A 27,812-nucleotide genomic window follows, 5' to 3' on the forward strand; every position below is an offset into this window, starting at 1 on the left:
TGCTTCTCCCCATTTCTTCCCATTACCTGACTGCTTTGCTCCTTCTGGCAGGAAGCATCCACTGGAGCAGCAATTCTCAACCTGTGGGTCTCAACCCCTTTGAGAGGGGTTATGAACTACCCACTGACAAAGGTTGCATATCAGATATCCTGCATATCAGATACTTACATTATGATTCACAACTGTAGCAAAATTATAGTTATTAAAATACTTCTGTGGTTGGGGGTTGACCACAGCATGAGGAACAATATTAAAGGGTTGCAGCATTAGGAAGGTTGAGAATCACTGCTCTAGAGGGCAGACATGCTCCTTTTTGAGATCATGTGACCCTGTCACCCCTAAGACAAGTGGGGCTGCTTTTACAGCCCCAATCTCAGTTCACACACAGGCCTGGAGTGAAATTACTGGTACAGTCGTGGCCAACAAGGGCCTCAAGTGGAAGGTGTGATGGCATGACCTGGTGATGGGGAACCGAGGCAGGACCCAGATCACTTAGAGGGGCAATGGTCTAGGCACAATGGCTAGACACTCAGAGCCCACATCTTCTGTCTGTAATTGTGAAGCTGTGCCCCCAAGGGCTCAGCCACTTCAAATCTATGTACATGGATCTTGAAGGGGATGCTGTGGAACATTCTAGACAGTATCTTAAACAGTGGGAGCAAAGTCTTCCCAAGGACTTGAAGTAGCGCCCTCACCTGGAAGATCAGAAAGGTGTGGCAGCCACAATGGGACAGATGCTATCTGGCCCAGAGGGTGCAGATGGCTTCTGGGTTTCAGGGTCACCCTAGGAATGGGGTTTAGTTCTGCACACTTCCCTCAGCACACCCTATTCTCAGTTGTCTATGAAAAGCTGGGTCTCCCACCACTGCCTTGAGGGCCGAGGAGTGAGATCTTCCCAGAGTCAGACAGTAGAGAATACAGGTGAGTGTTGGCAGGTGGAGCTGAGGAGCAACTGCAGGTCCTGGTGGTGAAGCACCTGGCTGATGGTCACCAGGAGGTGATGCTCAACTTGCTGGGTACTGTAGAGTAAGTCCATTGGCAGAGTGGCTCCTCTGAGAATTCAGCCTTGTGCTACAACATTAAGGAGCCCTGTCCTGCTAAATACTTCTGGTTAGGGCTTCCTGGCTTTATTCTGAGTTTCCAGGAACAATGTCCCCCAACAACTGTGGCCTCTTCATAAGTCACTTGTCCCCATCACACTGTGTGCTCATGTGGCCACCTACCTTTTCTAGAACATTCAGGTCTTCATAATGACTTTCCTTGAGCCCCTGTCCCTAGCAAGGTGACTGGCTGGCTGGATGCCAGTGTGGGACAAGCTGTTAGGTCCTGAGTCCTTGTGGTAGTTTGAATGTAATTGGTCCCTATAAGCTTATTGGGAGTGGCACTATTGGGAGGTGGGACTTTGTTGTAGTAGGTGTGGCCTTGTTGAAGGGATTATGTCACTGTGGGGGTGTACTTTGAGGTATCCTATGCTCAAGCCATGCCCAGTGTCTCAGACCACTTCCTGTTGCCTGTGGATCAAGATGTAGCAGCTCCTTCTCTAGTACCATGTCTGTCTGCACACCTCCATGCTCCCCTCCATGATGATAATAGACTAAAGGTCTGGAACTGTAAGCCACCACCTCAATGAAATGTTTTCCTTTATAAGAGTTGCTGTGGTCATGGTGTCTCTTAACAGCAACAGAAACTCTAACTAAGACAGAAGATGGTACCAGAACTGGAGTATTGTGATAGGCTGGAACGTACTTTTATTTCGAGTAATGTGGCATATGGGAGTTTGGATTAGGAAAGCAGTGGAATGCTTTAAATACTGCTTAATGGGCCAGACTAGTAGGGACATGGAAGACATTGGTGTTGAGTTATTTCAACTGTGGGGGCCTGGTCAAGAGATTTCAGAGGAGAAGAATACTAATATGTGGCCTAGAGATTGTTCTTATAATATTTTGGTGAAGAATATGGCTGCTTTTTGTCCTTGTCCAAAAAGTCTGCCTGAAGTGTTTTGGGTTCATTCCATTGGCAGAGGAAATCTCAAAACAGCCTAGTATAGACACAGTTGTGTGGTTATGACTGGCCACTCTTATAGAGATTTATAATGAGAAAGAGGAAGCTGAGCAAGGAAAAAATACAAAATGTACAATTTGAGGAGATAGAGCACCAGGAAGTGGAATGGAACTAATTCTTGTATTCAAGGAGATAAACAGATGAAGAAATGGAATACAGTGGGTGGTGGCCTCCGGGCAAGATCCTACCAAGCTAAGTTTCCTACTTTTGAAAAGAAATTAAAGAAAAGCTTAAATCAGGGTGTGGTGGTACATGCCTTTACTCCCAATACTGGGAAGGTATATGCAGGAAGCTCTCTGAGTTTGAAGCCAGCCTGGTCTACAGAGCCAGTTTCAGGAGAGCCATTCTTAGGCAGTGAAGGAAAAAAAACCCAGAAAATTGGTGGAGATGTAATTAAACAAGGGGGTCACTTTCCAGCCCCAGTGAACAGCAGAACATTGCTGCTTTGGCCATGTGGTTCTGGATTATGATTAGAAGAAATGGGGTATGGAATTTGCCTCCTTGACTAAGGAAAACCACTGAGGCTAGGCATGTGTCAGGGGTGTCCCTAAATGGAGAACCAGAGAGGCCATTGTGTGAAGCTGTGAAGGAGAAGCTTGTATTGCCTTGGAGACCCCAAGATGTGGGGGATTCCAGAGCCTTGGGATACCTGCTGTCAAGAGCTGCTAACAGGGAGTGGACACAGCCCAAGAGAGTAATGTGTTGTGGTCAATATAGGTGAAAGAAGTTGTAGATCTGAAGAGCAGTTTGAAGTAAGACCTGAAGATGCAGAGTTTGGAGTTTGCCCAGATAATTTTCAGACTTGCTTTGGCACAGTGTTTCTTCATTATGCTCCCTTCCCTATGCTATGGAAGAGTAATGTATATCTTGTGTCATCATATGTTGGAAGCATGTGATTTTTATTATTTTTATTTTATAGGAGATTATAGGTGAGATTGCATGAAACTCAGAAGAAACTTTGAACTTTGTATTTTAAAGATTATTGATCTGTGATAGACTATGGAGATTTTGAATTTGAACTAAATATATTTTACATTATGATATTGTTACAAGCATATGGGGGCCAGGAAGTGGGATGTGGTGGTTCGAATGTAATTGGCCCCCACAAGATCACAGAGAATGGCACTATTGGGAGGTGTGGTTTTGTTGGAGTAGATGTGGCCTTGTTGGAGAAATTGTGTCACTGTAGGAGCAGTCTTTGAGTTTTCCTAGCTCAAGCCATGCCCGGTGTCTCAGTTTAGTTCCTTTGCTTCCTGATCAAAATTGTAGAAATCTCAGCTGTGTCTCTAGCACCATGTCTGCCTGCATGCCACCATGTTCCACTGTGATGATAATGGACTGAATCTCTAAGCCATATGCCTTCCCATTAAATGTTTTCCTTTATAAGAGTTTCCGTGGTCATGGTGTCTCTTCACAACAATAGAAATCCTAAGACAGTCCTGATTATCAGTCATCCTCCAAGAGGTTAGCAGCACTGGGACAGGAATCAATGTCAGACATGCTGTGGCCGCAGATCAGCCCAGGGAATGCCTGAACTTGCTCAGTGAGAAGGTGGTGGCTTGTGTTGTGAGAACCTGAATTATAACGGGAAATGTGAGGTTGTTTTCTCTTATTTTAGATTTGCTTTTTTCCTCCCTGTCTCTCAGTCTGTCATTGTCTCTGTCTCTTTCTTCCTCTTCCTCTTTATCTCTCTCTCCCCCTCTCTCTTTCTCTCTCTCTCTCTCTCTCTCTCTCTCTCTCTCTATATATATATATATATATATATGAGTATGCCACATGTGTGTGGGGTTCCTACTGAAGCCAGCAGAGGGCATCATTGCCCCTGGATATGAAGCTTCAGGCAGCTGTGAACCTCCTGTTGTGTGTGCTGGGAACTGAACTCAGGTCTTCCAGAAGATCAGCAAGTGCTCTTAGTTTCTGAGAGTTTTTAAATTTTATGTTTGGAAGGTTTTGTTTGCAGGTTCTCTTTGCATGTCATTATCAGTCTCATTCTCACCCACCTGTGACACAAACCTCATATTCTACACCATTATGAGGCAGACGGTTGGGCCACCATCAGCCTCTCTCTATCTAGGGACGCTCACTTGTATCCCTGCTGTGGCAATGTGTGAAGAATAGTTATTTTCTCCAGGGAGTCAGGACTCCACTCCTGCTTTCTAACTGCAGGTCCATCTCCTCTGCTAATCCCAAGTCTCTTTCAGCCCTCACAAAACTCTGAGCTGGCCATCTGAGCACCATTTTGTTAACAAGTGTTTTTCCTGGTGCTGGTCAAAGCATGTATATCCTCCTAGGAGAAGCAAAGGTGTGCATGCATGCATGTGCATGTGTGTGTGCACCTGGACCCATGTACAATCTCAGGTATGAGAAATTAAGAACCATTCAACAAATATTTATTTAAATGTAAAGTTTTGAAGGCTACGGTATAACTCCGTAGGCAGAGTTTACTTAGTGTGCACAAAGCTCTGTATTTGATCCCCAGGACTTCATTCATTGATGATACATGCAGGATGATGAGAAGGTCAAAGTCATCCTTGGTTATGTACTGAGTTTGAAGCTAGCCTGGGCTATGTGAGACACACTCTCAAAAAATAAAAAAAATAGTCAGGAAAGAAAATGTAATAATACATAGTGGTCATTGGATGGGTAGTTGACACACTTTTATTTACTTCCTCCTGAATTGTTTGTCCTTGTCCTTACACCTCCACCTGCAAAAGTGGAGCATTTGCCCCATGCCACATCTAACTGGGCATGACCATGAAGCTTGTTCACAGTGGCCAAGGGGGCTTAACACAACCTAACTCTTCCAATCTGACATTCCAAGTGTACCATATGATTGGCCCCTCTGACTTTTGTGCATCCATGTTACCTACTGTATGTCACAAAACTCAATTTAACATAAAGTCACGGGCATCATACCAGAAAGGCCCAGAGCACTGGCCTTCCTGTGGTCTGAGGTGAATCATGAACCTGGCCCTTAGGATTTTGCTCTCAAAGCCTGTGGCGGTTCTGGCCTCAGATTCTGCATGCTCTGGGTGTCAGGTGTGTGCTCTCTGCTTTTGTGAAGTTCCCACGGGCTGGGCAGAGAGAATGTCTGTAGGAGGTGGGTGTGTTGCTGTCAGGCAGTGTTCTCATGGGTCCCCATTGACCCTGATACTTGACATTTTGTCAAAGACAAAATCATAATTGTGTGAAAGACAGACACTGGCTTCTATTCCTGTGTCTAGAATGAGACTGTCCTTAAAATCAGGACAGGTTCAGAAATTGTGGGGCTGCAATGTACTCTGGAAGAATTTACAGGTGGAAAACATGAGTGAGGTATCTCAAACTTAAGGGTTTGTTCAACCCCATCTGCTACCCAGGACCAACACCTATGACTGAGTGAAGCCCGGCTTCTCTAAGTAGCACACACCAGTCCACAGGTGACATATGTGCACTACTAAGAAAATTAGGCTAACAGTGTGAGTGACTCCATATTGGCCTGACTGAGGGCTTAGTGCAAAACCACAGGCTTATTACAGTGTTTGATTTCACATTTAGTAGATGTCTGTATCAATCCAAATGGTCCCCTTCTTTCATAATCTGTTTCTTTGGTACCTAAATAATAGGTGGGCATGAATCAAAGGCCATTTTCCTAATTTTCAAATGATCATGGTTTTCTGGTTAATATGTTGGTTTTCTTTTTTTTTTTTTTTTGGTTTTTCGAGACAGGGTTTCTCTGGGTAGCTTTGCGCCTTTCCTGGAGCTCACTTGGTAGCCCAGGCTGGCCTCGAACTCACAGAGATCCGCCTGGCTCTGCCTCCCGAGTGCTGGGATTAAAGGTGTGCGCCACCACCGCCCGGCAATATGTTGGTTTTCTAAAATGCAGTGGTTGATTTTCTAATGTTAAATTCACCCACATTCCTAAATCATAGTTAAGGTTATAATTCTGAAACTGAATTTGGCAGTATTTCATTTAGGGGTTTTAACCTCTCTGAAGGTAGACAGGAACAATGTTTCACCTCCTCATTTGTTCTGGAAGGTTTTGACATTGTTCCTGAGCACTCAGTTGCCTGGTAGAATTGTGTAAGGAGGTCACGGACTGCTCCTGGATGCATGTGGATGGTGCTTTTTTGTGTAAACTCCTCTGGGAAATAAGAGGATCACTGCCTGTCTTAGGGTTTCTATTGCTTCAACAAAACACCATGACCAAAAAGTAGGTTAGAGAGGAAAAAATTTATTTGCCTTGTACTTCTACATCATAGTCCATTACTGAAGGAAGTCAGGACAGGAACTCAAGTTGGGCAGGATCCTGGATGCAGGAGCTGATGCAGAATCCACGGAGAGGTGCTGCTTACTGGCTTGGGGCACATGGATTTCTCAGCCTGCTTTCTTATAGAACCCAGGACCCCAGCCCAATGATAGCACCACCCACCATGGGCTGGACCCTCCCCCATTGATCACTAATTGAGAAATGCCTTACAGCTGGATCTTACAGAGGCATTTTCACAATTGAGGCTCCCTTCTCTTTCATGACTCTAGCTTGTGTCAAATTGATGTACTACTAGCCAGTACACTGCCCCTAAACTTCTGCAAGTGTGCCCCACAACTCACTGCCAGACCCGAACAGAGAATCTTATTTTGTTGTTTTTGGGTCGGGTTAGTTTGATTGATCTCTTCTTGGTTAAAATTTGGTAGTTTGGGTGAATCCAGAAATTCATCCATTTCTTTTAGATTTTCCAGCTTAGTAGGGTATAGATTTTTAAAGTAGTCCCTTACAATATTCTGAATTTCTTTGGTGTCTGTTATGATATTTCTTTTATTCATTTTTGATTCTGTCACTTTGGATCCTCCCTCTCTTCTGTTTGGTTAGTAGGGCCCAGGGCTTGTCAATCTTATTTACCCTCTCAAAGAACCATCTCTCCACATGCCCAGCTGTTGATCTTTTCCAAACAGGCACAGTAGGAGTCCTGAGTGTGGGAGCTGACTGACTCAGAAGAGATCTGCTTGGCAATACCTCCTTATTAAAAGAAAGTCATGTCCACTCTACATGATTAGATTAATATAACAAATTAAGACTAGCTCACATATCCCTTTATTTACCAAGTTTTCTGTGATTCATGTATAAAGCAACACTCTTTGCTTGGACTTTATATCCCTTTTCTAACATGACAGAAAAAAAATGTTCACATTTAGATCCACGGCTAGGCCTCGGATAGAGCTCCGGGAGTCTAATTAGCGAGAAAGAGGAGGGTTTATATGAGCAAGAATTGTTGAAAGCAAGGTTGGATAAAGCACAGGGATAAATAGCCAAATGAATGGAAACACATGAACTATGAACCAAAGGCTGAGGAGCCCCCAACTGGATAAGGCCCTCTGAATAGGTGAGACAGTTGATTGGCTTGATCTGTTTGGGAGGCATCTAGGCAATGGTACCAGGTCCTGTGCTCATTGCATGAGTTGGCTGTTTGAAACCTGGGGCTTATGCAGGGACGCTTGGCTCAATCTGGGAGGAGAGGACTGGACCTGCCTGGACTGAGTCTACCAGGCTGATCGCAGTCCTCAGGGGAGGCTTTGCCCTGGAGGAGGTGGGAATGGGGGGTAACCTGGGGGGAAGGGGAGAGGGGTGGGAGGGGGGAGAACAAGGGAACCCGTGGCTGATATGTAGAACTGAATGGTATTGTAAAATAAAATAAAATAAAATAAAATAAAATAAAATAAAATAAAATAAAATAAAATAAAAAACAAAAGAACCTCTGGCTCTCCATCATCTTCAAAATTTAGGAGTGATAAGTCTTATATATTACTGTGCATATGCCTGTAAGTGTCCAATTTTTTATACTGGTGACATTTATTAACCATCTTATGATTTTTATATTAGACACTGGGTTCTTTATTCTCTCCATTAAAAGACTGTCAGTTTGAAAGTGTTAGCTGCTGTTGGTATTGTTAGAGGCACATGGCTGGGAAAACTCCTATAGAAAGCTGTAAATATATCCTGCAAAACAATGTGCCAATCCAAAAACTGCACCATGGAGTTTGGGTATACCCTCCTTAAGATACATTAAAAGTGGGTGGTGGTGGCACACACCTTTAATTCCAGCACTCAGGAGGCAGAGCCAGGCAGATCTGATTGAGTTTGTAGCCAGCCTTGTCTACAGAGCAAGTTCCAGGAGGGCCAGAATTGTTACCCAGAAAATCCCTGTCTTGAACCGCCCCTATCTCCACAATGAAATGACACAAGTGTCGATTTTTATCATGTGGTAATAGAGCCCATGTTGGAGTCTCTTCTGAGTCTCCCAATTCCATGGTCCATTAGGAATACAGAAGATGAAATTAAAATGGAAAAGTTGGAAGAGGAGGACTGGGATGTGTACCTGACTGCCTGTGGTACAGGAAGTCCTAGGAGTGCAGTGATCCTGTGAGGGCTCTCAACACTGGTAAATATTTCAATAGTCACTAACCAAGATAACGGCCAAGTCCCATGGTCACCTCTATCTTGATGAAGTCACCAGCCAAGATGGCAACAAAGTCACTTGGTTTCTTTCTGTGTGGTGAGGTCAGCTCATGATAAATGAGCCCACACCTCACCAGGGCATGAGACCATGGGGAACATAAAAATGTGGGTGGCCACCACTTTATTTCTCAAACAATGGATCTCAAGCATAAATATAACAGAAGAAAGTACCCAAAGAGTACAGGTATGTGAGCTCCAAAGAGCAAAGTAAAGACACAGAGGAAGGACCGCCATAGACTTCATCCAAGACAGGGTATCCATATGTGTCAGCACAGAGGTAACTATGAATGCAAAGTGGTCACATTTGGATTTTCCTTTGATCTCACTGAGCTCCTAGGTAGAAGCTAGGATCCAGAAGGCCCTTTATAGGACTTTAATTAGCAGTCACTGATCTGTGTTTGTGTACACTCCCTGCCTGTCCCTCTATGCCTGTGTATGTGGGTGGTGATGGTGGTGGTGGTGGTGGTGGTAGTGCTGGTGGTGCTGGTGGTAGTTGGTGGTTTGCTGGCATGTATGTCTGTACATTGTGTATATGTCTGGTACCCCCTGGAGAGAGAATATGGTATCAGATCCCCTGAGACTACACTTACAAAAGGTTTTTAGCTGTGTGGTTGATGGGGATCTGAGTCACTGGAAGAGCAGCCAAGTGCTTAGATCCACCGAACCACCTCTCCAGCTCCTATCCCTGGCATTACTCTTAGTCACAGGCTTCAAGTCTTCTGGGTCAACTAGTTTCTTTCCTGATGCACCCTTTTCAGTCACTACTCTCCTGTCACAGCAGTGGGGCAGAGATGTACAGGGAGACAGATGCAATTAGAACAGAGGGCCCCACAGAGCTAAGTGGTGACAAGAGCAGGAAGTATGAGCAAGAGAGGAATCTGGAGTATGTGATAGGACACTAGACATTCCCCAGTAGGAGAAGGAGCTAGTGTCAGGGAGCTAAGGAGACAGTAGTGTGTGGGAGGAAGACCTGAGAACAGAGTGGGCAAATGTCGAGGAGTGCTTCATGTGCTTGGCCACTTAGCTTTATGGGACTAGAGAACAAGTCACAGCTGAGAGGTGAAACAGAATCCCAAACAGACATGCATGGGAGATTGTATCTCTCCACCATGGAACTGCAGCTGTGACCAACCTGTTTGCAGGACCTTGGATTTCATGGCCCGCCACGTGTACAGCAAAAATCCCATGTCAGCTAATAGGTACAGAGTGGCTGCCACTGGACTCCTAGAACTGTACACAAGCCACTCTACATTGTCATCCTTCTGAGGGCAGAGATCGCATGCCAAGAACCTACACACATAGTCACCTAACTGTCAGAGGGCTTTCCCCAGTGAAGTCATCCCCTACCACAGCCCATTTTTCTCTGCCACAGCCAGATTTCGGATCACTACTTAGTTGACTCCCCGGTACAGCGGACTTCTTAAAGTACTCATGCTCTGTGGTATAAAGGGTGCAATCCCTCACCAGAAATACCTTTCCTGCTAGCCACCGGCTACCCAATCAATTATCTGCCTTTCTCTCTGCTGACTCTGAAGGCTGGGGCTGCAGCATTGTGTCCTTTGGGGACCCTCTGCCACTCCCCACCCACCCAGTGAGGGGCAGGAGACTGGGAATACATGAGCAGCAGCTAATGGGACAGGTTCCGATTTTTTTTTTTTTATTTCAGAAGACCATTGCTGTTGCTGGTGGAGATGTGAAGACTGAAGTTAGGGATTTGTGTTGCTGGACATTGTTTTCCAGGAAATAATGTGAAGCTCCATCCACCTGAAAAGTATGATCGTACAGTCAGTCTCAAGACAGAGAGAGAGAGAGAAAGAGACAGAGACAGAGACAGAGACAGACAGACAGACAGACAGAACATGGGTGCATCTCACAGGATAACTTGCAGGAGGGGGTTCTCCATTCACCTCAGGGTTTGGGGACTGAACTCAGGTGTCAGATTTGTAAACTGCACTTTACACACTAAACCATCTCATCTGCCCTAATCCTGGTGTGTGTGTGTGTGTGTGTGTGTGTGTGTGTGTGTGTGTGTGTGTGTTGGTGTGAACCAGCTCTCGTGTAGCCCAGGGAGTCCCCATGTTCTCCAGGGACCAAGTGCTGTGACTGCAGGTGTGCTCCACTGTGATTCTGTGGATCAAACCTAGGCCAGGGGCAGCCAGGCAAGCACTCTAGCAATAGGACTACATTGCCAGCCTTTAAATTCTCTAAGTGACCATCGCAATTGCTAAGAAGAATATAGGTTACTATGTAGCTGGAGCCTTCTGGAAAGGAACAGAGACACACAATAGTCCCCTCTTTTAGAGTCAACCCACATGGCCTGTTTGTCCTGCACAGAAAAACATCTCATGGAGGCCTCCTGTGCCAGAGACTTTAGAAGACAGCACCCGGCCCACTTTAACATGCAGCCCATGTTCCTGGCCATTGTCCACTCTCACTCCTTGAGGGCCTTTCTTCTGCAGTGGCCCTTTGGCCAATGTCCACCCTCACTGTTGAGCATGCCTCCCATCATTCTCTAAGAAACCTGCCAGTCTTCTACATGACAGGATGTGTCTTGTCTGAATCCATCTGCCAGACTACAAGGGTGCAGCTCCTCGTCTGCTGCACGAGGAACTAAGGACACACAGTTGTGGCTCTGAGTGTCCCCATCTCTCCAGAGTCATCTGAGAGGAAGCAGGCAGTGAAAGTGGCAGTGCTTACCTCATTAGGAGAGTTGTCACGTGACCTGGGGAAGCAAGAGAAGTCACCAGATCATGGAAGTGAAAAGCTCATCTAAGACTTGTGATTTGTAGCGAAAAGAGGTGGCAGGAGGTGGTGGTAGATATAGGGTAGTGGGAGAGGGGTGTCATGCCCAAGTCCAGACTCCTACAGAGTCTGTTTCACAGACTTAGTTTATTAGGACCAGAGGAGAAGTAACAAGGACTGAGACCTGGATTATTCAGTTCAGGAGTTCTCCAAATTCACAATGCCTTGATTATCCTTTCCTCATTGGTATTTGTGACTGACATGTTCCTATGACAAGGAGGAGCACAGTGGTCCTTGGGACCCAGACACACACAGTAGAGAGTCTCCCTTAGGGAAAATGAATGCCCAAAACCTTCACAGACAGCAGGGAAGGCATTAGGATAAGGAACCTGCTCTTGGACATGTGGTTCCCTCATGCCAGCCTAGCCTAGGTGAACTGAGTCTCCCTTCAGCACTGACTTAGTCTCCTGTGGCTGGGAAGGGGGTGAGGACCTACAGGACCTGAGGGCTGGTGTTGTGCAATATTTGTTAAACAACGCAAAGATGTGTTGTGTTTGTATAACTATGTAAACATGTGTTATTGGTTTATCTTGACTGCCCAAGACACTGGACTTTCTAAGAAAAAGCTGAATGTCTAATAGTGAGGGAGGATAGATAGGTGGGACATCTAGGCAGGAGAGTAAGTAGAAGGAGGTATTTAGGTTCCAAAAAGAAAGGAAAAAGAAGCCAGGGAGACATCTGGGGCCAGACAGACAGACAGACAGGGAGGAAGCAGGAAAGTAGGACATACAGAATGAAAGAAAGGTTAAAAGGCCTGAGGCAAAACACAGAAGAATAGAAATAGTTTAAATTAAGGTAAAGGAGCTAGTTGGACAAGCCTAAGCTAAGGCTGAGCATTCATAATTAATAAGTCTCCTTGTCTTTATTTGGGAGCTACTTCGCAACCTAAAGAAAATGCCAGCTAGAGTCTGGGAAGAGAAGATCTGCTCTGTAAGCCAGACAGGAGACAGTGGTTGCTGTCCAGGATGCCATGGAAGGACAAGCAGGTGGTGGGACCTTTGATTCCCGAGGGTCAGTGCCTTTACTTACTGTGGGTGGATGGGTCCAGTTGTCCTCACTGAGCATCCTCTTACTTCTTGCCCTAAAGAAATGGGAGACACTGTCACTGTTGTTTGGTTCCTCAGTTGGGAAGGACCCTGGTAGCCAATGTTTCCTGGGAGCTGCTTGGTGTCCTTGCTGTGCATTCACACCATGGCTGCCACTGCCTTTCTTGGTGCTGCCTCCTTTTCCAATCTAACCAGCCCCTCCTAGCCTTTGATCCTTTTACCCCATCATATTTGTTGTTTTCTAACTGGTGCTGGGGGTGGTACTTTGGATGAGAATTTACTTTTGGCTTCTTGTCCTTTTTAGGTTTCTCTTTTGAGGCTTCTTTTGAGGTTTCATTGAGGTTGGTTGGCTCATTGAGGTTGGTTGGCTCATTGTCCTCTTGTTTAATATCGTTCTCATTTTGTGGCTCCCTGGTGAAAGATGAAGTCAATTTATCTCCAAACTTCACAGGGAAAGGAGTGAACATGACCATCAGAGAGTGAGGTACAGGACATAGGAAGGCAGTGATATGAGAAACACAGCACACACATAGCAAAGAGAAGAAGATGGAGTCCTGACACAAAGTGAGGAAAGCCTCTTCCCTTTTCCCAAGCATAGAGGGAATGGAAGAATAGGTGGAAGGGTGTAAGACACTTCACCTGCCACGACGGCTGTGCCACAGGAAACCCAGTAAAAACATTACTGCAATCAGTCCCATCAGACATTGGGCAATAATGCCAATGAAAGCCCGCAATGAAGGTCGATGTTCACCTGTCATGGACAGAAAAGAGAAGAAGCATCACCATAAATTTATCCTCACCAAGCAAGCAGACAATAACTCTCTGGTTGTGTCTGACATCTGTTTGTTCCTTTGGGGAGTGTACTTCTTGTAAGAAGGTAGATTAGGAGAGGTGAGGCAATAAACAGGGTATTTTCTCCTAGTACTCCCGTAAGTACTGTGTTTCTAGGCTGGCCATGTGTCTTCCTTCAAGTCCTTGCCTGTGGCGGGTGGGGAGTGATTGTGCTTTAAGCTTCCTCTCTCGAAGTCCTTGGAAGGCTCTGAAGATGGGAGAAAGTCACATAGCTATTTTTACATTAAAATTACAGTTATTTTTAATGATCACATCTTTTTCTTGTTGTCCTAATTGTGGTCAATGTAAATATTTACCTCTCTGGTTCCTGTGGCCAGGAATTAACTGAAAGAATATTGAGGCTCCATACCCAGAGAGTCCTGCCCGTTGGCCCCATCCCTGGGTCACAGCTGGTCCCTGGGAACCCCTGCACAACTCTGTCCCAGTTGCTGGCCAGCAGCCAAGGCTTCTGCAGGAAGGCCCCACCCACACCAAGGCCCCCCACTTGACCTTGTAATCTATACACCCTGCCTCCATACCCATCCTCCTGAGACCCCAGCCACTTCCTGAGGCATGGAAACAATGCCAGCAGCCAACATTGGACAAAGAGCTTTTATTGGAACAAGAGTAACCTCCTGAGACCAGGAATCTGTCAGCCCTCATTAGACCAAGAGTGGCTTCCTGAGACATAGAATTTGCCACCTCTCATTGGTCCAAGAGAGGCTTCCTGAAACACAGAATCTGTAAGCGCTGATTGGACCAAGAGCCCTGATAAGACCAAGAGTGACTCCGTGAGTCACAGAATCAACAAGCTTGGGTTGACTCAAGAGCAGCTACCTGAGACACAGATTCTGCCTGCTCCAATTAGACCAGGAACTAAGATTGCACTTAGAGGGGCCCCCTAAGACACAGACACAATAAGCCCAGAGTGGGCCAATAGCAACTCACTCAGACACAGGCACCTCTTATACCTGTTAGAGGAGGACATGGGCAGAAGTCAAGGGAAAAATATATACAACAATATAAAGAGCAATATGGCTTCACTAGAACCTAGCCCTCCTCCAACAGCAAGAGCTGAACATCACAATGTAGAAGAAGCAGAAGAAAGCAACCTTAAGAACAGCATCATGAAGATGCTAGAGGCCTTTCAAGAAAAAATGAAAAATGAAATTGAGGGAAAAACAAACAAAAAATGGAAGAAATCAATAAACAAATAGAGGAAAAGACAAATAAAAATTGAAATAAATCAATAAATCCCTTAAAGAAAGCCATGAAAATGATGAAAAAGCAATTAAACATGGGAGGGAAACACTTCAAGACCTGAAAAAGGATATAAAAACAATGAAGAAGACACAATGAGAGGGAATACTGGAAATAAAAAATCTGAATAAACAACAGGAAACACAGATACAAGCATAACCAACAGAATAAAAGTGAAGGAAGAGAGAATCAATGGTGTAGAGGATACGATAGAGGAAATAGATTCATCAGTCAAAGAAAACACCAAAGCCAAAAAAGTCACAGCACAAAACATCCAGGAAATCTGGGATACCATGAAAAGGCCAAATCTAAGAATAACAAGGATAGAAGAAGGAGAAGAATACCAACTCAAAGGCACAGAAAATATTTTCAACAAGATCATAGAAGAAAACTTTCCAACTAAAAGGAAGAAATACCTATGAAGATTCAAGAAGCCTATAGACCACCAAACAGAGTAGACCCCTCCCCCCAAAAAAGTCCCATGGCCACATAGTAATTAAACAACTAAATCTACAGAATAAAGAAAGAATATTAAGAGCAGTAAAACAAAAATCCAAGTGACTTATCAAGGCAAACCCATCTGAATAACACACGATTTCTCAATGGAGACTTTGAAAGCCAGAAGGACCTGTACAGACATAATGCAGACATGAAGAGACCATGGATGCCTGCCTAGACTAATATACCCAGAAAAACTTTCAATCACCATAGACGGAGTGAACAAGACATTCTAGGACAAAACCAGATTTAAACAATACCTACCCACAAATCCAGCCCTACAAAAAGCACTAGAAGGAAAATTCCAACCTAAGGAAGTCAGATACACCCACGAAAATACAGGCAATACATAACCCCACAGCAGCAAAGCCCAAAGAAGAGAAATACACACTCACTACCACCAAAAGATAACAGGAAATAACAATCATGGTTCATTAATATCCCTTAATATCAATGGACTTAATTCACCTATAAAAAGACACAGGCTGACAGAACGAATACTAAAACAGGACCCATCTTTCTGCTGCATACAAGAAACACACCTCAATTTCAAAGATGGACACTACCTCAGAATAGAAGGCTGGGGAAAGTCTTACCAATCAAATGGTCTTAAGAAGCAAGCTGGTGTACCTATCCTACAAAACAGACTTCAAACTAAAATCGATCAAAAGAGATCAAGAAGGATATTACATACTCATCACAGGGAAGATACACCAAGAGGAAGTTTGAATTCTGAATATTTATGCCCCAAATACAAGGGCACCCACATATGTAAAAGAAACATTACTAAAACTTAAATCACACATAAAACCCCACACATTAAGAGTGGGAGACTTCAATACCCCACTCTCACCACTGGACAGATCTGCCAAATCAAAACTTAACAGAGAAATAAGGGTCTTAACTGATGTTATGACTCAAATGGACTTAATCAATATCTACAAAACATTCCACCCTAACAAAACAGAATATACTTTCTTCTCAGCACCCCAAGAAACCTTCTCTAGAATTAACCACATACTTGGTCACAAAGCAAACCTCAACAGATACAAAATATTGGAATAACCTCCTGTATTCTATCAGACCACCACGGTTTAAAGTTAGATTGCAACAACAACAAAAACTACAGAGAGCCTACAATCTCATGGAAACTGAATAATGCTCAACTGAATCACCAATGCATCAAGAAAGAAATAGAAAGAAGTTAAAGACTTCCTAGAGATCAATGAAAATGAATATACTACACACCAAACTTATTGGACACTACGAAAGAAGTGCTAAGAACAAAATTCATAGCAACAAATGCAGACATAAAGAATTTGGGGAAATCTCACACTAGTGACTTAATAGCACACCTGAAAGCTCTAGAACAAGAAGAAGCAAAGTCACCCAGGAGGAATAGATGCCAGGAAATAATCAAATTGAGAGCTTAAATCAATAAAATAGAAACAAAGAAGAACAATACAAGGAATCAATGAACCAAAGAGTTGGTTCTTTAAGAAAATCAACAAGATAGACAAGCACTTATCCAGACTACCAAAAGACACAGAGAGAGAGCATCCAAATTCGGAAAATTACAAATGAAAAGGGAGACACAACAACTGACAATGAGGAAATCCAGAGGATAGTCAGGTCATACTTCCAAAACCTGTACTCCAAAAAAATTGGAAAATCCTTTGAACTTCAGTTAGAGACAGTAATAGGATGCCATGTGCGTGCTGGGAATTGAACCTCTGTCTATTGTAAGAGTTGCTAGGGCTCTAAAGTATTGAGGTATCTCTCCAGTCTCATAAACCATACACACACACACACTACTACATACCACAAAAAGAGTTATTAGAAAAAAGCATCTTGTGGAGGGATGTGATGCTTCAAATGTCAGCATGAGGATAAGAAACTCAGTATATGGACCACCAAGATGGCTCATTTGGGAAGAGTACCTACCCCTAACTGCCACACAGAAATAAATGCAAAAACAAACGTAGGCTGGTGAAATGGCTTAGCAGATAAAGGGCTGATTCACCAACCTAAGTTCAATCCCCAGTCCCTGGAGACTGGCTTCCACAAACTGTCCCCTGACCTCCATTCACGGGTGTGGGACATGCACACAAAATGAATAAATATGCAAATGGAGTAAAAAAAGTCATTACAGGTCCCTTATATCTATGGATTTTATATTTATGGATCAAAACCTTGGAAACAAACTACTTGGAAAAGTATCTCTACAGTGAAAAATGTATTGTTTCCTCCTATCTTTGTCCTGTACTCAATATAATGAGACTAGATTCTATGCAGTATTTATATCGGGTATTGGAAATAATCTAAAGAAGTTAAAAATGTATGTGTAGGGGGGTGTAGAGAAAAATGAATATTTTACTACAATCTGAGGTTTGATGGTCTGTCTGACACAGACACTAAACTCTTAATCACTTTGCATTTGTATTTGCTATATTGATATTTATTGTTATTATTGACAGGATCTCACAATGTAATCTGGGCTAGCCTGGTATTTCTTGTTTATTATAGAGAGATTTTCTATTCATTTTACATATGAACCACAGATTCCCCTGTCCTGCCTCCTCCCACCCTCAAGCATTCCCCTCCAATCGACCCCTGATTCCCACCGCCTCCAAGGCAAGGTCTCCTATGGGGAGTCAGCAGAGCCTGGTCCATTCAGATGAGTGGACTTGTACTTCTATGCCTCCTGCTTCGTGCTCTCTCCCTTTTGAGACAGGGTCTCACTATGTAGCTCTGGCTAACCTGAAACTGGCTACAAAGACCAGGGTGGTTGGGAACTCCTAGAGATCCAACTGACTCTGCCTCTGGTATGCTGGGGGTAAAGGCATGCAGCTCTGTGCTCACCTTGCTTGGTGTATCATGAGATTAACATGTATTCATCACCAAGCTGGCCTTATTTGTTTTCTGAACAATGTTTTTCTCCTTGTGACTTTGACCCATTCTGCACTCTGTTGATAAAGAAACTAGCCCCACCCCCAAGGATATGGAGTAACAAGGGAGCAGAGATCACTCACGTATTATGTCCAGCTGGATGGGGACACTCCTTTTGGAACTGACTTGATTGGATACTTCACACTGATAGTCCCCGGAATCGTCAATCCTCACAGAGTCTATTTGGAGGGTGCTGTTGTGGTGGGAAAGATGTATCCTGTCTGTGAGATTCACACTCTGGCCTTTGAAGAACCAATGAATGGAGACCCCAGTGTCATTTGACAAGCAGGTCAGGAACACAGAGATGTCATTTTTGCTTGTGGTGTTGGTGACTTGGATGGAGGGTGGAGTCACTGGATCTGTGGATAAATAGTGGAGGGGACGAACTGAGAGTCCTTTACCCTCAGAGATCTCAACCAGTTCACAGGGCCCATAGAATGAAGGGGCCCTCTGCAAGATTGCATGTTTGGGTTCAAGATATGGTTTGTAAGGAAAGAGCTGCTGGACCACATCTGTTCAAGTGACTCTTAGGAGTGGTACACAGACCCATTAGGCTAGACAATGAAATGGAGGTGCCCAATTATGAGGTGCTAAAGATGTCTGTAGATGACAGGAAATTGTTCGTAGAAAATCCTTTTAACATTCTACAGAAAGTTCTCAGAAGTAAATGAGGAAAAATAGTAAATTTGTTAGTTAATGAAATGAACATGCTCAAGTGAGCTGTATTTCTGTATACTACTATTGACCATGAACAATTGAATTTTGTTTTTCCTGACAGTAGTGGAGCTTAAACCTAGGGCCTCATGCGTGCCCGGCAAGTGCTCAGCCCCTGAGCAATAATCCCAGCCTTAACAGTGAACAATTGGAAAGGAAATGAAGAAAGTATTTATTTGTGAAAGCACCAAAAAGAATAAAATACTTAGAATTAACTCCAGCAAGGAGATAAAAGACTTGCACTCAGAAAACTACCAAATAAGAGATGATGAAAGAAGACAAGAAATGACAGCCATTGGGGTTGATGGGTTGGAAGACTTAATCTCATTATCACTGTTGTTCTGCAGTACTGGGATTGAACCCAGGGCTTTGTGCATGGTAAGCAATGCACTACCACTGAACTGTACTCTAAGCTCTGCCTTCTAATTTTTGTTTAGAAACAGGATGTCAATAAATTAATCAGGCTGGCCTTGAATTGGTTGTGGTAGGCACTCTTAGAACTTGATACTCTTGCCTCAACTTCTTGAGTGGCTGGATTTATAGGCATGAGCCAGCTTGCCTGAAAGACTTTTTTAATAGATGACAATATCATCCTTAAATGTAGTCTATCAGTTCTATGCACATCAGATCCAAACCCCAGTGGCATTTTGCACAGAAATAGCAAAGTCTATTCTAGCTGTCCTGAAACTCACTATATAGATCAAGCTGGCCTCAAACTCCCAGAGTTCCACCTATCTCTGCTCCCAAGAGCTGGGGTTAGAGGCAATACCACTGTACCTGGCCTTAAAAGTATCTTGAATATAAAAAAAGAATAAAATTTCAGGACATCCTACATGATTTCATAATTTTAGTACAGAGCTGCAACAATCAAAATAGTCTACTGCTGATGTAATGGCAGACATACAGATCAGTGAAATAGAATCGGAATGCCCACAATTGTTCATGCACACTGGCCATGATTAAATTAAAGATTAGCTAATATGATCACTATGTGTGTTTATGGGGCATAGTTGGCATATCTAGCATTTCATCTGTCACTTTTTATGTTTGTTAAAAACATTCATTTCTGCTAGCACTTTTGAATTAATTGGTGTGAAACAGAGTTGTCCTACTGAGTTAAAGTAATTAGAAGGCATTCTTACTGTCGATCTGACCCTCTGTGACCAGATGAGTTTTTATCAGGCTGCTAAGATTGCACAATGTTGGAAGAAAAATCAGTCAAACAAGGGATGTTTGGAAGATGTGATATCCATGTAAAAGAATGAAGTTAAGTCTTCACCTAACAGTATATACTAATCAACTCTACATGGATCAAAGACCTAAAATGGATCAGAGCTGAAAGTCATCAGACTTTTAAGAGACAGAATGAAAGCACCTTGAAATTGGATTTCAAATGATGTCTTTGTTATGATGCCAGATGCATCACATGGGCCTTTTGGCTGCTTATATGTCTCTACACCACACCCATGTTTTATACATGAGGAGGACAGAAGAAGATGTTGAATTCCTTGGAACTTCAGTTACAGATAGTAATAAGCTGCCATGTGCATGCTGGAATTAAACCCCTGCCTTTGGAAAAGCTTCCAGGGCTCTACACTACTGAGCTATCTCTCCATGTATTTGGATTATGGGTCTTAAGAGATAGCTCAATAGTTACGAATCAAATACACCTGGGCGGTGGTGGCTCACGGCATTAATCCCAGCATTTGGGAGGCAGAGGAAGGTAGATCTCTGTGAGTTCAAGGCCAGCCTGGTCTCCAAAGCCAGTTCCAGGAACGGTGCAAAGCTACACAGAGAAACTGTCTGAAAAACCAAAAAAAAAAAATCAAATACACACACACATACTATTACTACTATTACTACTATTATTATTATTACTACTACTACTACTACTATATACCACAAAAAAAACAGTTATCAGAAAAGAGTCTTGTTCAAAGAGCATGAGGATAAGAAACTCAGTATATGGGCCTCCAAGATGGCTCAGTTGGGAAGAGTGCCTGCTGTATTCGTCCCAGTACCTGCCCCAACTGCCACACAGATATAAATGCACAAACAATGTAGGACAGTGAATGGCTTAGCAGATAAAGGGCTTGCTCACCTACCTGAGTTCAATTCCCTGTCCCCAGAGAACTGGCCCCCACAAATTGTCCTATGACCTCCACACACTATGAGGGGAACACCCATACAAAATGAATAAATATGCAAACGTAGTAAGAAACTCAGTACAGGTCCATTCTATCTATGGATTTTATATTTATGGATCAAAACTTTAGAAACAAACTACTTGGAAAAGTATGTCTACAGTGAAAAATGTATTGTTTCCTCCTGTCTTGTCCTGTACTCAACACAATAAGACCAGTGTCTATGCAGTATTCATATTAAGTATTAGATATAATGTAAAGAAAATTTGGTTGTGTGTTATGGGGTATAGAGTAACATGAATATTTTACTAGATTCTGAGGGTGGTCTCTCTCTCTCTCTCTCTCTCTCTCTCTCTCTCTCTCTCTCTCTCTCTCTGTGTGTGTGTGTGTGTGTGTGTGTGTGTGTGTGTGTGTGTGTGTGACTCAAACCCCTAAACTCTTTTTTTTTTTGTTTTTTCGAGACAGGGTTTCTCTATGTAGCTTTGCGCCTTTCCTGGAACTCACTTGGTAGCTCAGGCTGGCCTTGAACTCACAGAGATCCACCTGCCTCTGCCTCCCAAGTGCTGGGATTAAAGGAGTGCACCATCACCGCCCGGCTCTCCCTAAACTCTTAATCACTTTGCATTTCTATTTGCTATATTGACATCTATTGTTGTTATTAGTGACCGGGTCTCACAATATAATCTGGGCTGCCCTTGTACTTCTTTTTTTATTAAGAGATTTTAAATTTATTTTACACACCATCCACAGATTCCCCTGTCCTAATTCTCCAAGCCCACCAGTGTTCCCACACAATACACCCCCTATCCCCACCTCCTCCAAGGCAAGTCTCCCATGGGGAGTCAGCAGAGCCTGGTCCATTCAGTTGAGTGGACTTGTACTTCTATGCCTCCTGCTTCATGTTCTCTCTCTCTTTTGAGAAAGGTTCTCACTATGTAGCTCTAGCTAACCTGAAACTGGCTACTAAGACCAGGGTGGTTAGGAACTCATAGAGATCCAACTGTCTCTGCCTCTCATGTGCTGGGTTAAAGGCATGCAGCACTGTGCTCACCTTGCTTGTTGTTGTATCATAAGATTAACATGCATCCATCAACATGCTGGCTGTATTTGTGTCTTGAGCCATGTTTTTCTCCTTGTGACTTTGACCCATTCTGCACTCTGTTGATAAAGAAACTGCTCCCATGTCCAACACTATGGAGTAAGAAAGCAACAGAGATCACTCACCTATTATGTCCACCTGGATGGGGTCACTCTTCTTGGAACTGACTTGATTGGATACTTCACACTGATAGTCCCCGGAATGCAAACTCCTGGCAGGGACTATTTCCAGGGTGCTGTTGTCCTGGGACAGCCTCATCATATTACCGATCCTCAGACTCTGGCCTTTGAAGAGCCAATGGATTGAGATTCCAGTGTCGTTTGACAAACACTTCAGTATCACAGAGGTCAGGTCTTCGACTGTGGTGTTGGTGAATTGGATGGAGGGTTTAATCACTGGTTCTGTGAATAAACAGGGGAGGAGACCAGCTGAGAGTCCTTCACCTTCAGAGATCTCAGCCAGTTCACAGGGCCATAGAATGAAGGGGCCCTCTGCAAGATTGCATGCTCAAGATATGGTCTATAAGGAAAGAGTTGAATCTTACTCCATCCAGGATCACCCACAATAACCCTGACTCAGGAAATTTGTGTAGATACCACACTGGGAGCCTCTTCAGCCCACATGTCCAGAAATCTCATGGTGGGTGGAATTTATTTCCCAATGATTTTTGTGGGAATTCTTGCTCACATTTTCTGTGAGTGTGAACAGTCATGTCCCTCTTTTATTAAATAGCCTTTTAATTTTTATTAAAAATAATTTATCATAGTGTTAAGATGGCCTACCTAATATTAGAGATGTTAAAGGCTAGACCTCAGGACTGGGAGAAATCCCTAACTGAAGGATTTCTGTTTGCAGAAAAATTGTATTTCCTGCCCCATGGATATGGATTAAATACTACAGAGTAGAAGTGAATAATCACAGTGCTGACCACAGCCTGCCACTCTAATCCTCAGTACTGATATTTTTGAGACAGGGTCTCACTGTACAGTCTTAGCTCACTTGGCACTTGCTATGTAGATGAGGCTGAGCTCAAACTCACTATCTACCTGCCTCTCCCTCCTCAGTGCTGGCATCAAAAATGTGTGCCACCACACTCAGCTGGCATTTGTTTTTTGAACCTTGAGAAGAGTAAGCAAAAGATCATCATCAACTGTCAGTGACATGGTTCACCAGCGCTCCCAGGCACATTCTCCACCCAATCTTACCATCCCATGGAGTCAAAGCTGAGCCAGCCACCATACCCATGAGACAGGAAAAGACCTCTGAGCAGAGGTCTAGTCCCCATCTGTGGGGAATATTCTCAGCCAATTTGGAGAGTAAGAATATGAGCACAGTTGAAAGTCCTGTGTTTTCCTTGTAGGCCATGGAGGTTATAAAATGAAAATGGAGAGGACAGGAAAGCTTGTGTTAGATACAGAAAGAAATTTTCAACTTGAGGCTCTCCTAACCATGGAAAGTCCCCACATAAGCTAAGGCTTTGTAAGGCTGGCAGAACCTCCTCCTAAAAGAAATATGAGAACCAGGAAGCCATTAGTCACAGGGCTGGAGCAGGCTTGGGGGAAGACTGAGTTTTGCTTGTTCTCATAGACATGGGCTGGAAATTAAATGCTACTGCACCTTCCCAGAAAACCAAAAGACTCCATTCCAAACATGGTGTTGATATTTCAGAGATCCACTTACTAAGGATCCTAATGTTTTTGGCTGTGGTCTTACTGAGGATAGTGACAGTTATAGACAAGGCCGGTATAAGATCCACTATTATTAATATTGAGATTGGGAACATAGAGCTCTTGGGAGAATGACTGGAGCTCTCCATTGACAAACCAACAGTGCTGTGCAGGTGGGTTAGCATCTGTGTGGCAGGAGATGTGAGGTTTGTTTTTCAATGGAAATGAATATTTGAGGAGCATATGATCAGGACATCTGAACCATCTGTAGCAAGGAGAATAAAATCACACATGATGTCAGCACAGGGAGGGGAAAATCTTGGACTGTAGAACGCCATAGTATCTCTTTGAGCTGTGCTTTAACATTAGTTGAGCAGGTCCTATCCAGAGCTAGGGTGTAGATTAGCAGAAGAGTACTCATTCAGCATGACAAGCCCTGATCTCTCTCAAGCACAACACACAAACATTCCCACTGCACACTTTTGTGTGCACTGAGAATGAGTCTAACATGTCCCCTGTCTCCATCACCATGAGCCTCTCTAGGCAGGAGAAGTCCCTGCAGCCCATTCAAGCTCAATGCTGTGCCTGTCCACATGTGCTTTGGCTGGCACAGGATGCCCTGGTAGCCTAGGTAAATGTATGGTAGGTCAGTGTCATAAACCCAAGGGGACTGGCATCAAGTGTGGAAGATCTAGCCCTCTGTATTTAGGCAGTTGGGGCCAGGATGAAACAGAAAATACTTACAGGTAAAGTTCAGAGAGAATGGATCACTTGGGAGTCCCTCACTGGGTTCCCGGTTCATAGGGTCCTGTGCCAGTCCTCACAACACTGAGTAAACTGAGAGTCCTATTGTCCTCAGACAGTTTTAGCCTGTCCTCTTCTGAGAGGCTTTGGTCATTTATTGTCCACAGGTAGTTTTTATTCTGAGTCTTAGGATCACACATTAATGCTACTGAGTCATTACCGTCCAAGGGATTGGAATTGTTGGTTGTGATGTTGGGCTTGGGTAGCAGTGCTGTGCTGACCACAGAGAGATGATTGTCATGTGTGGTACTTCTGATTCTTGCAAAGGCCTCTTACAACCAGAGATAGTCTCTTAACTCTCAGCTGACCCAAATCCTTAAATAATCAGGCAGGAAGCAAACTAAAGGCAGATGGAGTGGCTGAGTGCTCAGAGATAATGGGGCCTCGTGTGCTGTCTATGGAAGAAGCAAGGACTTTCTCAAGAGTGAACTGAGCTGCAGTGTTTTGTGATTGTCACACTCAAGATTTAGAATGAGAGACCTCAGTATATCTCCTGGTCCTCAGGGACCCATTTCCTGCCTTGAGACACAGGGTTCGGGTCCCTCCAGATACACTGACCTCCCCTCCTTAGTATAAACCAGAGCACTGCAAGCCTTTGCTGTTCAGGGCTGTCCTACAGACAGGTTATGATTAGTCTTCCAATTGAGCTTCCCTGAGAAACCTGACAGCCTGTGAGAGATCTCACACAGCTCAGGATCTGGCTGACATTTAGGTCCGGCTGGGCCACAGGTGGGCCATTCTTGTCAGGTGTTTGATGTTGATTGACATGAATCTGGGAGCCCCTTAAGAATCCTGAGTCTATGAAATGATCTAGAGGAGTGAAGGTCAACTACTAGGTCTCCATGGTGGGGAGGCTGGAAATGTGGTTGTGGACAGTTAGCTTGTGCCACTGATGGCCTATGTGACCCTGTCTGAATGACTGTGTTTCCTGTCTAAGTTTCCCTATAATAGGAAACATGGTGAATGATCATTGCTAGGCCTGTAAGTTAACCTTAAATGTGAACAATGTCCTGACCTTCCACCAGGCAGTGTCTACTAGTATTTGCCTGCAGGAAATAATCCCTGGACTGGGGATGGAGAGATGGCTCAGGGGATAAGAGCACTGGCTGCTATTCTAGAGGTCCTGAGTTCAATTTCCAGCAAACATATGGTTGCTTACAACCATCTGTAATGAGATATGGTGTCCCTTTCTGGTGTGCAGGCAGAGCACTGTATAAATAATAAATAAATAAATAAATACATACATACATACATACATACATACATACATACATAAGGCTAAACTGGCTGTGGGAAGGAAACACAGAGGAGCTGTTGGTAGCAATATGTAAAGATCATATTGGAAAGATGAGTGGGTTCAAAGTAACCCATAGAGAATTGTAGTCAATGGCAGTGTATATTTCAGAGTAGCCAAGAAACATTTCCAATGTCTAACCATAACAAATGGGAGATAAAGCCGGTTGGTGGTGGTGGAGGCAGCAGCAGCAGCACAAACCTTTAATCCCAGTGCTCAGGAGGCAGAGGCAGGAGGATCTCTGTGAGTTCCAGACTAGCCTGCTCTACAAAGCAATTTCCAGGAAGGTGCAAAGCTACACAGAGAAACCCTGTCTCAAAAAACCAAAAAGGAAAAAAGGAAAAAAGAAATGCGTATGGGCCAGGAATGGTGGTGCACACCTGCAATCCCAGTACTCTGAGAATTTGGCGCTAGCCAGCCGGGAGTATATAGTGAGACCCTGTCTCACAACCAAAACAAAAACATGCTTAACACCAGTAGTCATTGTAAAAATGCACATGATTGGCCAACCTAAACTGTACATTCTTAAGGATAAGTCATATATAAATTATAAGCTATTAAAGATTGTTATTAGGATACAAGTTAAAGCTTGATCATCTTATAAATGATCAAATTCTCTATACAAAACTATGTTTAGAAACAGGCTAAATATGCTGAATATTAATAGAATAAATTCCTTACCTTACCCCTGACATTTTAAAAAAGTTTAAGCTCCCCACTTTAAACTATACCATGCCTCTTACTGCCAGGGTTTAGTCAAATTATACTTTGAGATTATTTAGATATGTCCATTCACCAGGTCTGAAGATAATTTGCCTTGCTATCTAATTTCAAATGAAACATAGCTCACCCAAGAGATTTCAAAAGGGCCTTTTACTGTTCCTTCATTAAAAGAAATTCACTTTACATTGGCTGTTCTCAATAATCAATCACCTATGTCTCCTGACTAATTAAATACATAGATGCTTTTGGATGTAAACTTTTTATAAGGGTATAAAAGTTTAGATATAGAGACTGTTTAGGAAAGTTAAAAAATAACTTATGATATATGAATTGCCAGTTATTGGATAGATAAATATAACATATAAACATCGAGATATATATAAATAATACCCAAGTCTCAGTAATTAACCTATAGATACTGAGGATATATGCCTAAAATAGATCTATGGATAATGTTTTTATTGAGAGCTGAGATATATAGGCTTTAGAAATAGACTTATGTATGCATTAATAGAGGTGTCTACAGACGTCCCCCAGAAGGAACACTGGGACTAATAATAGGCCGTAGCTCCTCCGCTGTACAAGGAAATAATAATTTTCCCAGGAATGATTGATCCTGACTTTGCTGGGGAAATTAAGATTATTTTAAACCTCCTACAAAACCAATTCAGATTCTACAGGGCAGCACATAAAGGAGCTGCCAGTTTGGATTCTAATGTTATGGTCTTCTGGGTTCAGGAAATTAAATAGTATAGACCAACTAAACACTTAAAATACAGGGAAAGAAAATAATTCACTTGCTACACATAAGCATAGACATTTCTTACATTTCAGAAATTCATTTGCCAAGTACTTAAAACGACTATTACTCCTTCATCTCTTTTAGGTCTAGGTCAAGCTAATATTGTAACCAAAAGCTCAGAAATATTAAAACGGTCAGACAGATAATATTATGGCACATTCTGCCCACAGGTCATCCCCTTTTTACCTAACACTCTGTGGGGAAGAGACATACTGCAATTAATTGGTGTATCATTAATCTCTGCTATGGACTAATATCAGCTCAAATGTTATAGATGAATGTTTAACTTAAAAGAACTTGGGTGAACAAACCAAAGGCATAATTGAGCCCATTATTCCAGAAATTATAAATGACAGACAAGGCCTAGGGTATCAAAATTTATCCAAGGGGCCACTGTTGACTGCTGACCCCACTACATGGAAATCTGATGATCCTATCTGGGTTAAACAATGGATTTTGAATGCTGACAGAATTGTAGCTGCTACTTGTCTGGTGGAAGAGAAGCTTAAAAATAGGGCATATAAAGCCTCTCACCAGCCCTTGAGTCACTCCAGTATTTGTTGATTAGAAAAAAATCAGGCTTACAGGCTGTTACAAGACCTTAAAAAATTAAATGACTTTATTG

General features: G+C 43.2%; 2 protein-coding genes across 2 annotated transcripts in view; both read right to left on the reverse strand.

The window, feature by feature from the left end:
- LOC102906027 (CEA cell adhesion molecule 1) overlaps positions 1-27,812 on the reverse strand; it is a 249,585-nt gene that overhangs the window by 208,628 nt on the left and 13,145 nt on the right. The gene's annotated exons all lie outside the window — the stretch shown is intronic.
- The window catches only part of LOC102903511 (cell adhesion molecule CEACAM1-like), a 179,374-nt gene continuing 161,756 nt past the window's right edge, over positions 10,195-27,812 (reverse strand). Inside the window, exons 6-12 of the mRNA XM_076574095.1 lie at positions 22,023-22,298; positions 18,024-18,299; positions 13,042-13,153; positions 12,684-12,813; positions 12,386-12,437; positions 11,252-11,276; positions 10,195-10,318 (exon numbers count right to left, since the gene is read on the reverse strand). Coding sequence (XP_076430210.1) covers positions 12,426-12,437; positions 12,684-12,813; positions 13,042-13,153; positions 18,024-18,299; positions 22,023-22,298 — 806 coding nt within the window. The 3' untranslated portion in view covers positions 10,195-10,318; positions 11,252-11,276; positions 12,386-12,425. The remainder of the gene's footprint in view (positions 10,319-11,251; positions 11,277-12,385; positions 12,438-12,683; positions 12,814-13,041; positions 13,154-18,023; positions 18,300-22,022; positions 22,299-27,812) is intronic.

Source organism: Peromyscus maniculatus, chromosome 1 (assembly GCF_049852395.1).
Source record: "Peromyscus maniculatus bairdii isolate BWxNUB_F1_BW_parent chromosome 1, HU_Pman_BW_mat_3.1, whole genome shotgun sequence".
Classification (NCBI taxonomy): domain Eukaryota; kingdom Metazoa; phylum Chordata; class Mammalia; order Rodentia; family Cricetidae; genus Peromyscus; species Peromyscus maniculatus.